Raw genomic sequence first — 11398 nt, 5'->3', positions numbered from 1 at the left:
AAAGCTGTTCTGGCTCACTTCCAGGGGTTTTCCAGAGCAGCCATGGGATAGGCCTGCGCTGTTCCTGCTCCCAGCACCATTCTGAGCAGGACACCTTCTGAAAATAAAGCCTTCAGTTCAAACCAAGTACAGGAAACCTCACTGGTTTTGCTCCAAAATTACCAAGTGTAGTGCTATTGGCTGAACACTGGTTAAATAACACAGATAATTAAGTCATGAGCATCCAAGACTTTTTGTGTTTTCCTCAAATCCATTTCTAGCAAAGTTCCAAGCCAACATGCTTCTGTCTGCACAAAACCCCCATGTACGTGAGGGAGTAATACAAGTGGGTACCATTTGGTTAAAATCTAACTCATCCCAAGTCAAATTAGATAATTTAATTAGTTACACCCCTCCACCCACAGATTTTCTAGTCAGGACCTGGAATGTCTTCTCTGTGAAAGAAAATCTTGCACCATCACACACAAGAGTTTATCCAGCCACTGGGATCAGAGTGATTTCAGCACATGTCTTCTAAACACCAAAATCAACTCATGCGGGATTCTGTAAGCCATGTTATAGACAATAATACATGTTGAGCTTAAACATGAAACTACAACACTGCAGGAGCAATTCAGGACACTTAGAGCTGAGGATTCTGATTAAGCCAATTTGAAGTGCAGTGTGGATTCACGTGTTTGACTTACAAAATATTTTTAAGTGTCAACTTAATATATATTCTATTAAAAGTGCATTCATTTATCAAGTGTTTTAACTTGGCAGAAGTTGTCAGAAGTCAAGTGTATTACAGATAGAATCTGAAAGAAAAGAACATTTCACAAGCTATAGAAAGGCATCAGCATATGTGGCATTCAGAAATGAATAATTTGCATAATAATCCACAAATGGGTCCAGGAATGCCCTTGGTTCTGTTCTATGCACAGCAAGACAAGCCCAGGTGTTTTTCTGGATTGCTCTGGGAGCTGTGTCACGATGGTTTCTTGAAACCTCTTAAAATGGGGTAGATGTTCTCAAATGCCTCATAGATTTCAGAACGATCTTTTGCTCCTAAATGGACATTTAAGAAAAAAAAAAAAACAACAAAAAAAACCAATAAACAGACAATGAATCAACAGTGCTGAGAATATCTGAAGGCAGTTTAAACCCGTTAAGATTACAAACCATGAAGAAATCCAGGAGATTGAAAGCACCTTACTACTAAAGGCAGAATTTCTATCTGCCACCTCAAAGAACAATTCCTAGCTTGTTTAGCTTTAAGACTAGTTTTGTTTAATCTGTGGAACCAAAACAGCAATTTTCTGCTCTTGACAGGTGCAAAATATTGGCTTTGAAGAAGGAAAAAAAAGCAACTGAGCACTACCATGGTGTTATCTGCTTAAGAATAACAGCTCTGCCTGTTCATGAGGTGAGTAGAAAAGTAAAAACAATAAGTGAAAGGCCTTTATTTCATACTAGGAGTTGTTCCACAGTTTGAGAACTCTCCTTCTCCAGCTCTGAGAAGCAATTTTGATTTTAAGCTGTTAGAATACCTTTGATTTCAAATCCTTTTCTGTGGTACTGTAAAATCTTTAATACCAAGTCTTGCACACAAGCTGCATTGCAGCAGGCAGGAACATTCCCTGCCAGCACCACTACTCATGCTGGTCCAACAAATGTCAGTTAGAAGAAAACTGGATTTAAATGAACTAAAAGTGGAATTAGGCCCTGTGAGCCCAGGACTCACAGCAGAGGACTGAGTGTACAGCAAGGCCACAAAAATTAGTGTACCCCAAAGAATGCAAGCATCAGTGGAATGGAACTGACCAGTCTGATTTTACTGCACCTAAGAAAATTGTGGACATTGGAGGGGGAAGCATTTAAGGTTTGTCCTGAGTGCCCCATCCTTCAGTTGGCTGAGCTCATTCCTGATTTATGTTTGTGGGAATCTCTGCCTAAGACAAGCACTTCTCTTGCCTTCCCCGTGTCTCAAAGCTGTGTTATAAATATAAATAACACATTCAGAGCCTCTGGGAACAAGCATCATTTACCTTTCAGTACATCTGAATAGAAGCATTTTCATGAGCTTCACCAAAAGGATGTGCCAGGAGCTCAGGAATTCACCTTTTTTGAAAAAGTCACCTGGGATCTGAGGTACAGGTGTCTGCTGAGCACACTGACTCAGCAAGGCTTTTGCCTCACAATTTTTTTGCCAAACAGTCTGGAACAAGCTATTAGATCTCCACCCTTTCCTCTGATAATCCCTACTAAATGTTGTCAGTGAAGCGTTTTAAGAAGTTTGTTTCCTGTCCAAGCAATTTTAAATTGCTTATTGTGAGGTTCTTATTTAAGTGCCTGAGTAGTTGCTGGCATGTCAGCATCCTGTTGGCATCCTCTGCATTGGCACGTGGCATCAGGCTTTGAATTTAAAAAAATACTTAACATGGAAATCTGAGACTCTGTATATGAAACAATGTAAGATTCTAGTGCAACAATACTGATGTTATCTGCAGAAAACACAGATAAAGCTGCAGCAGCCATTAAAAAGAGCCCCAAGTGGCTTTACTGTGGCAAAATACTGATTTTTAGTTAATGCTTAATTTAAATGCTCTCTCAGAAAGTGAAGCAGCAGTGGGCTACAGATATAGAGAGGCACCACTTACCAGTCAGTACAACTTTTCCAGACACAAAGATAAGCAGCACTATCCTTGGTTTGACCATCCTATAAACCAGGCCAGGGAATAGTTCAGGTTCATAGCTGTTCAAAGCAAGCAGGTGAGATTAGTAAAATGCAAATGCTGTTTCAATGTTGTTTGAATGAAGTGCACTTTAATTACAGTAGCAATAGGGTAATTAACCACACTGATTTTATCTGTCTGCCCTGAGAAAGGCAGGTCAGGTTTTGGACATCTTGAAGAGAAACCTGTTAAACCTAGCTGGAGATGGTGGGGGAATCTTCGTGATGACTTTTAAAGATTTGTGAGCCACTTCTTATTTGTCATAGCCTTGGAACCTTCATTGCAAATCTTCAAAAGTCTTAAAAATCACCTCATTCCACCCCCTGCCATGGCAGAGACACCTTCCACTGCTTCAGGTTGCTCCAAGTCCTCTCCAGCCTGGCCTTGGACACTTCCAGGGATCCAGGGGCAGCCACAGCTTCTCTGGGCACCTGTGCCAGGGTCTCCCCACCCTCACAGTAAATCCCCCCTAGTCTGCAAAGAGCCCCTATGAGGAAGCATCCTGTGCAACTAAGACAAGACAACAGCCAATGTAAATATTTAATATATATCTAGTTCCTAAGTGAAATGCAAACTATTAGATGCAGTGCTAAATAAAAGACAACTGAATTTTGGTTTTGTCAGTGCCAAAATCTTCCTTTCCTGATGGCAATATCTAGTTTTGAACAAGCTGATCTCACAGGTCCAACATGCCCATCACTCAGCTACGACTTTACTTTCAATTCTTGGCTAAAGAACACCCAAACAGAACCAAAACAATATCCCAGAAAAACTTCAGTATACCTGCAATTTTGTATTTTGCAAATGCAGTAGGGCTTCATGCCTGAAGGTTGGAAACCTTATCCCTGCAGATAGGAGTCTGCTTTGCTGGGAGTTAAGAGGCCACCTTGGTATTAAAATCCACAGTGGAGCCGATTCCTCAGGTTTTAGCTTTTATATTTTTTAGATTCTGTGCTGCTTTAGTCTGTGGGTTCATATGAGGGGATGGTGAGCTCTCTTCACAGAGCAGGGAGACAAAACAATTCCTTCTCCAGCTGGGGACCAAGGACAAATGATCCAAATCTCAGCCCAAGAGCACAAACACCGTGGGCTGAAGAGGGAAAAACAAGCAGGATGGGTCTGCCTGGGCTAAAGCTGGAATGGGACAATGAACTCCAAGGTGCCAATGGAGCAGAACTTATAAAAACGTGAGACCCCATGAGCAGTCGTGCATTTTGGGTTCACCTGGGGTGCAGCCCTGGCTGGGCTCTTGTGCTGCCCAAGGTAGATCCATTGAGGCCTCCTAATAAATCCCTACTTTAACTCTGTCTGGTCTCTGTTCTAGGTCAGCCTGCACAAGGCATCAGAGCAAAGGCTCAAGTGGCTGCAGAACCTGCTGCCAGGTGCACAGGGCTGTAGCTGATCTCCTCATACCTGCTGAACTGCTGGTGGGTGAGAACCAAGCCTTCCAGCCGGATGGGGAACCTCACATCACAACTCCCCACCATATTCTGGATCTTGAAGTCCAAGAACTTGGCAGGGAAGCCGAGCTTCTGCACCACCCGTGCGTATTTCCTGGCTGCCAGCCTTGACTGCTCTTCACTGAAGGAAAAAACCTTTATTGTCATCTCCAAACAGCCCTCAAATCATAGAAGTCCAGAATGGCTGGGGCTGGAAGAGACCTTAAAACCCATCTTGTTCCACCCCCTGCCATGGGCAGAGACACCTTCCACTATTCCAGGGCACTCCAAGCCCTGTCCAAGCTGGCCTGCAACACTTCCAGGGATGGGGCTTTTCACTGAAGGAAGAGCAAAGGGGAAAAAAAAAAACCAACATTTATTTGTGCTTTTCTCTGCTCTTGAGGTGGAATTCAGTTTATAGCCACCACCGTGCTAATCTGCACTCCAGAATAAGAGATCCTGCAGCTCAAAATAGCAAAGCTCCATTCCCAGAATTGCTGCAGGGAGCTAAAAGGAGTAAGGCGTTTGTTCATTCACCTTCCTGTGGTCTGGTTGAACCCACTGGAGAGGTTTCATCACTCAGAGGTTCCCCTTTTGTGAGGTTTCTCAGTTCCTCAAAACATCTTCTCAGTGCTGATCCAGGCATTAGACTGCAGGCACCAGTACAATCACCTACCTGGGGTGGTGGTAGGGGCTGGAGAAGAGGTCTCTTAAGCATGAGTTAATTAATTCTAATTGGCTCTTTTGGGCTATAAAAACCAAGACAGTCTCTGCTGGGCTTCAGGGAAAAAAGCTGCAGAGTACAGAAATAAACTTTTGCTTTCCACAATTCCCATTTCCTCTAGAGGCAGGTGTGTTGACTGGTGAACACAGACACCGAAGAGAGACTTGACAGACACAAATTATGTCCTAAACACTTTAAAAATCAGTGAGACATGTAAATAATCCCTTAACAATTTCTGGGAATTTTAGCAGCTTTTCTACTGATGTCTGCTCAGCTCAATCTAAATTCAGGGACAGAAGTACACAGTTCAGAAATTGCTAATGTGTCATCACAAAGAAAGCAAGACTTTCAATATCATTGCTTCACTTTTTCTTGCAATTAGTCCTTTGCTAGATGTTTTAAGCAAGGCTTTTCAGGCATTCTCCATCAGAATTTATGCAGAGGTGAAAGACCTAGACCTTTAAGAGGGAAGGGAAAAAACAGAAAAGTACCTTTTTGCTCCTGTGCAGACCATTTTTCCTGAACTGAAGATGAGGGCTGTTGTTCGTGGTTCTCTGATTCTCATGATCACAGCAGCAAACCTCTACAAATTCAAAGGAAAATCTGACAGGAATTTAGCTGCATTTCTGTTCAGTCTTGCAACAATTAACACTTTCAAGGCTTGTCACAACACATATTTGCTTTTTAAGTGCTTCTTTCCCACTCAGAAGGTATTTCCCACCCACCTAGGAGCAGGATAATTAAGACCACAGTCACAGGAGCGTTGGGATCCATCAGCACTGGGAAATGGAAGCGAGGGTAAAGCTTTGAGTCCAAGATTTACCTTTGGGTTATACTCTGCATTTCTGGCACGCAGAGCTATGTTCTTCAGATCCAGTTTACAAGCCAGGTTCACAGTTGACACAATATTCCTGAGGAATGAGGGAGGAATTGTTTCACTGCAAAATCCACTGCAGAGCCACCCCCAGCAGTACAGTCACATTCCAATTAATAATTGCCATCAACTGATTTCCTGCCTGTCTCTTCCCCACTCAAACACCAAGCTACTTCTGGCCAAACTTAAGTAATTCAATCCCAAAACTGCACTTTGAGATAGAACAAGGTATGAAACTATTAGTCTCTGAATTATAAGTTTGTGCATCTTCCAAAAACTGCATCATTGAAACCTTTCACAGTTTGGCATTGAACCATTACTGATTATTTAGAGCAGCTAGGGTAGGCAGGGGTGGGTTATTTTCTACAGGTATAAACTATTCCAGAGATGCTCTATCCTAGACAGGACAGCATCTTTTCATGAGGCCAGAGGTTCTCACACTCAATTCTGTTTCTCCTTTTGAAAAAGCAGAGTGACATCTTTTAACCCCTGGAGTCTGCTGTCATCCTTCACATTTTCCTTCCTGGAGGAAATCCTCCTTTTCAAGTAGCTTCATATTTTTATCCAATATTGTCAGTTAATTTTTTTCACCTTTCCCCTTCAAGAGGAGAAAAAAACTGTTCCTGTATTTTTTTGGCTTACTGAATACCAAGCCATGCTTGCTACATTCTCAGAGTGAAAAGTCAGAGCAACACTTTGCAGTTTAAGCCAAACTCTGACTATGCTGCGTGCTACATAAATAACACATAACTTACTGTAGCTGGGGGACTATTCCAGAACTTTCTGAAGCAGATGTCGCTGGGGTGATGGGAGTCATTGGAGCCAGGGGAGGACACACGCCAGGTGCTTCAGGAGATGGCTGAACTGCACCTGGATGTGACAAGCTGCTTTCATCCATGAAAACACCACTGTCCTCCTGACTTGGTAGTGACCCATCAAGCTCTTTCTGCATTTCATGGCCATCCTCAGAGAGGTTTTGTTCTTTGTTATCTTGGGTGACATCTGGAAGAAAGCTGAGGTCCACGGAGGAAAAGTCTGTATGGAGCTCCTTGGACTGACTTAACAGGGAAGATGCTTGAATTGGAAGTTCTAAATCATAAGGGCTCATAGGAGTGAACAGATGAGGACTAGTGGAAAAGTCATCCTTAAATTTAAAAAAAAAAATGCCATTAAGGGTCTTGTATTAACACAGTTACTGTAACTAGGAGAGCAAATTAAGATTAGCCTTCAATCAGGAAATTTCAATAATTTTCTCCCAATATATATTTTAGCAAAGACTAGTTTTAAGGTTGAAAGTTTGTTCTTTGCTTGTCTGTGAGTGTATAAAAAAACCAGATAGCTTGCATAATGCATTTTCACCACAGTCCATGGACACTCTAGAGAATTCCTGGATAGCACAAATTGAGAAATGCAGGTACAACAGTGACACTTCACCCTTCACAGTCACACCTCAGCCATGCACACAACCACATTATCACACTCAGGAGTTTTTCCAAGGAAGACAGACAGCATCTTCTGGCTGTCTTTATCTCCCATTCTGTATATTATTCAATTTCCTCTCCCTGCTAGCAGGGGACAGTGTCAGCTTTGCTTTGTGCAACAGAGGGCAGCAGCTCACAGAACCAGCAGCAATTAATTCCTCAGCTCCTGGAGGCCACCAGCCTGAGTGAAGCTATAGATGAGAACTATGAGAACTAAAAAAAGCCTCACCACAGTCAGCAGAACCAGCACCCTGCCCTGCACCAAGCACACAACACACCTACAACTAATGTCCTTCTTTATCAACTATTTATTATTAAAAGCTGTTTAAAAAGCATCATGTCAATGAGGCAAGAGTTTCAGGACAGGATTTATTCCCTCTCCATAAGCCTCTTTCCGAAGGTGGTTTCTGCCAACATCCACAGCAGGTGACAGCTTGGACTAAAGAATACATAAAGAGGTTTTGTGTTTGATCAGGCATTTTTAGGTTCAAGAGCCAGAAGGACTTGAAAAATCAGAACAGGGAATGGTGCATGAGACTGAGGCTCTTGAGTTGGCAGCAACTGCCTGACCTCCAGCAGGAGCAGGATTTCCAGAGCAATGCTTCCCAGCCCTGAGCTAGTGCTGCTCTCTTCTAGTCAGCTCACTTGGCAACCCAGCCATGCCCATGGGGAGATCTCTGCTCCCACTTTGCAGTAAATTTGCCTGCAGACACTTGGAAAACTCTGACAAAGTGACAAATCCTCCCAGAGAACCCTCACTAGCCTGAATACAGATGCAATCAGGAAAGCATTGCCAACACCCATGTTTAAAACTGCTTCTAAAACTGACTTCTAAATACAGAGCCTGAAAGAGGATCTGGTGGGGCAGGGTGCTGTTGAATAAATCTAGGTACTCCTTTACCCTTTAGAAAAAAGGGTCAAATATGTAATTACCAATTTCAAATAAAATATTATGGAATCACAAAAATACATCTATTTTAAATAGATATTTTTCAAATCAGCAGCAAGGGAAGGAAGTCACAGTCTCTGCAAGAATTTCACTGAACTAAGTATTACTGTACAGGAGCTCATTAGGAAGGTTTTGTATGAACCACAGTGCAGAGAAAATGATACAAAAGGCTCCCTGTGAGACTACTCACATCATACTAATGGGCATCAAAAGAACGAACATTACAGTAAAAAAAAACACCCACAAACAACCAACCAAAGCCAGTTTGTGACGTATCTTAAAGAAGCTGATGGAGAAACAAGTGATACATGAGGCTAGAAGTATCACACAGCTGTAAAGTTTTCAAAAAGTAGAGTAAATTGCATAAAGAAACAGGAAGCAATTTTTCCTTTCTGATCAGGTTTGCACCCAAGAGGCCAGAGGAAAGCCCTGATAGGGTTAAGTGCTGGGGAATATTTCCTTCTTGTCAGCCAGATGCTCAGAGGCTGCAAAAGGGGCACAAGACCATGTTTGCATTGGGCTGGCTGCCAAGGGTTATTGCTGTAGACTTTGGGTTAATTAACTTCACCAAGCCCCCACCAACTGCATAGCTTTGGGCATCTCCCAGCAGCTCCAGGGAGGAGATTTCACTCACAGATCCTGCCTGAAATCCCTCAGTTTGGGGCAGCTCAAGGGGAAACAGCCTTTTTCACTTCCACTGCCGAAATCCCTGCAACTCAGGTAGACACAAATCAAACCCAGCTGCCTTAAGCAACAGACTTAGATTTTTCTTTCCTCCCTGCAGTGATATCCCACATCTGATATTATCAAGGGTACCAGCAAATGTGAAATATAAAAAGCCCACTAGCATTTATAAAAGCTGTACTATACATTTCCACATTATATACTTTGTAAGGGCACATTCAGAGGTCTTTACCCACTGCCACAGGATGGTCTCTGGATTTAATACTTTGTGAGGGCACATTCAGAGGGCTTTACCCACTGCCACAGGATGGTCTCTGGATTTAATACTTTGTGAGGGCACGTTCAGAGGGCTTTACCCACTGCCACAGGATGGTCTCTGGATTTAAACAGCTCGTGCTAAGCTTGTTTTCTGAGCTGAAAAGTAGTTTACAACAGGATGTAAAAAAGTTTTTTCCCCTGAGTAACGATGATGCCCAGCTATGGAGTCCAACCCTCTCCTGGTTGTTCCTACAACCACCTGAGATCAGGACGACCATTCCAAACACCAAAATAAGGAATTTTTGCAGACATTTACTAACCAGAACAAGGAGATGCGAGCCTCCTGCCTCTCAGTGCCCACCCACACCATCACCTGGGCAGACCCTCACAAGCAGCATCCCACCGCAAGAATTTAAACGCGGCAGCATCATCCCTTTTAACAGGAAGTGAGAGAGACCTCCCGCTCCAGAGAGCTCCTCCGTATTCCCAGCAGCTCCAGGAGAGCAGGAACTCCCCGAGACAGGGAGGAAATCCCCGGGACAAAGGGATTTTATACTCATCCAGCAGGGATGCTGTGATGATGCAGCTCAGGCACGGCTGCGGGATGCATCCCAGCGCAGCGTTGGTGGTATAGTGGTGAGCATAGCTGCCTTCCAAGCAGTTGACCCGGGTTCGATTCCCGGCCAACGCAGCTTTATTTTCTTTTTTTTTTTCCCTCCTTACTTGATTTTTTTTCCTTCCTCCCTTACCTGCTCGCTGCAACTCTCCAGGTATCGCTCCAGCAGCGATTCGCCCTCCATGGGTGGCACAAAGCTCCCAGCCCTGCTCCGATCCTGCTTTTAATTTTAACCCCCAGGGACAGCACAGGGCCACGTGTGGCTTGTCAAGGAGCAGAGCCCATCGCAGCTGGGAGCTTTACCCTCATCAAGCAGCCTTGGAGCTTCTGGCCTGCTTGCATAGCTGTCTGAAAGGGTTTGCCCCATCCTGGAGGATTAGAGAAATCGGGGGGCTCTTCTCGTGTGCTTTCCAGAAGCCTAAAAACACAACCTGTGCCTAAGCTCCTCTGAGCCTGATTTTTCCTCTGCAGGGTTGAAGAGAAAGGGAGTTGGACCTTATAGTTAGTAGTAGTACATGTAGTCTAGACCTTGCACAGATGATGCTTTTTAGCAAGAGTCTGTGCCCCTTAATTTCTCCCATCTGCCTCATCGAGTGCAATGAGGCACATCTGGTTTTTCCAGAGGAGCTCCCCACCGTAGCCAAAAGTGTAAACTTCAAACTGAAGGTGTTGTGATGAATTGGTTCACTCTCAGCTGGGTTAACACTGCTCGGAGTGGGCAGGGAGAAGCCTTTACTCTTTACATCCACTGTCCTCCCTGCGCAGGCATTTTCCCTCTGGAGTGTACTTCTGCCCTCTGTAAGTGATGATTTAGGGCCATTCCCTTTTTCCATGTGCCAGTGTGAGGCAGCACATTCCCAGGAAGGAGCTCATGGCTGATGGATGCTGTGGGAGTCTCACACTGCTGACACAGTTTGGCTTGGGTAACATTTGAGTTGCTGTCTGACTTGTTCCTTCTGTCCTGTCCTGTCGCTGTGTGGTGATGGATGGAGGGATAGATGGATGGATGGATGATGGATGGATGGATGGATGGATGGATGGATGGATGGATGGATGGATGGATGGATGTGGATGGATGGATTTCTGTGGAGGCACAGTGGGAACACATCCCTTTGCCTGCCTGGGCTGGTGGATGTTGTGATCACTGCACCTGTTGCTCTGCCAGACAGGATTTTGCTGTGAGATTTGCTTACACACAGCAAGCTGAGCATTTCAAACATCATCCTTTGGAAGATGTCAAAGCACAGACATGCAGCAGGTCCTCGGGAGGTGCTGCCAGGCTCTTCTCACTGCCCCAGAGGTGCAAAGGCTTAGATTAATGCCCTTTATCCAAGGAACAGAGCATGGCTGATAAGCATCCTTTCCTCCTCATCCAGCCTGCTGGGCTTGTTTGTGGTATTTCTGGGACTCACAAGTGAATAATAAAAGGTGCCAAATCCTCCCAGCTCCAGAAAAATCCAGCCTTAGGCAGGTTGGTTTACATCACACAGCCTGTCCTGGAGGCAAATCAGGCAGCAAAGCAAGGAGAGGACTCAGAGAGGTTGTACTTTGAATTAGGGAGGCTGGTAGAGCTAGCTCAGGTCAGTTCAGGATGGTTAAATCCAAAATGTCCCATTTAGGGCTGACAGGTGATTGGGATGCTTGCAGACAGCTCCATGG

At 44.3% G+C, this 11398-nt stretch overlaps 1 protein-coding gene and 1 non-coding gene across 2 annotated transcripts; one reads left to right on the top strand and one right to left on the bottom strand.

Moving 5' to 3' along the window:
- On the bottom strand, positions 1 to 9923 carry TBPL2 (TATA-box binding protein like 2). The gene is made up of 7 exons (XM_030275242.4): positions 9873 to 9923; positions 6507 to 6895; positions 5701 to 5788; positions 5369 to 5460; positions 4128 to 4295; positions 2640 to 2734; positions 1 to 1047 (listed from the first exon to the last, which is right to left on the bottom strand). The coding sequence occupies exons 1-7, from the start codon at positions 9921 to 9923 to the stop codon at positions 968 to 970; spliced, it is 963 nt and encodes a 320-aa protein (XP_030131102.4). The 3' UTR covers positions 1 to 967.
- TRNAG-UCC (transfer RNA glycine (anticodon UCC)) lies at positions 9743 to 9814 on the top strand. The gene has a single exon. It is a non-coding gene; the product is annotated as a tRNA-Gly (tRNA).
- Positions 9924 to 11398: the final 1475 nt, after the last annotated feature.

This window comes from Taeniopygia guttata, chromosome 5, assembly GCF_048771995.1.
Source record: "Taeniopygia guttata chromosome 5, bTaeGut7.mat, whole genome shotgun sequence".
Classification (NCBI taxonomy): Eukaryota; Metazoa; Chordata; class Aves; order Passeriformes; family Estrildidae; genus Taeniopygia; species Taeniopygia guttata.
Note: the sequence above shows the minus strand (reverse complement) of the source record. Positions and strands in the feature narration are given on the sequence as shown.

Excerpts from the sequence above, each read along its gene's own strand:
- TBPL2 (XM_030275242.4), bottom strand. The coding sequence starts at position 9,923 with ATGGAGGGCGAATCGCTGCTGGAGCGATACCTGGAGAGTTGCAGCGAG. Across the intron at positions 5,789-6,506 it reads GGAATAGTCCCCCAGCTACA|GAATATTGTGTCAACTGTGA; the intron begins GTAAGTTATGTG and ends CTCATTCCTCAG. Across the intron at positions 2,735-4,127 it reads ACCCACCAGCAGTTCAGCAG|CTATGAACCTGAACTATTCC; the intron begins GTATGAGGAGAT and ends TGCTTTGAACAG.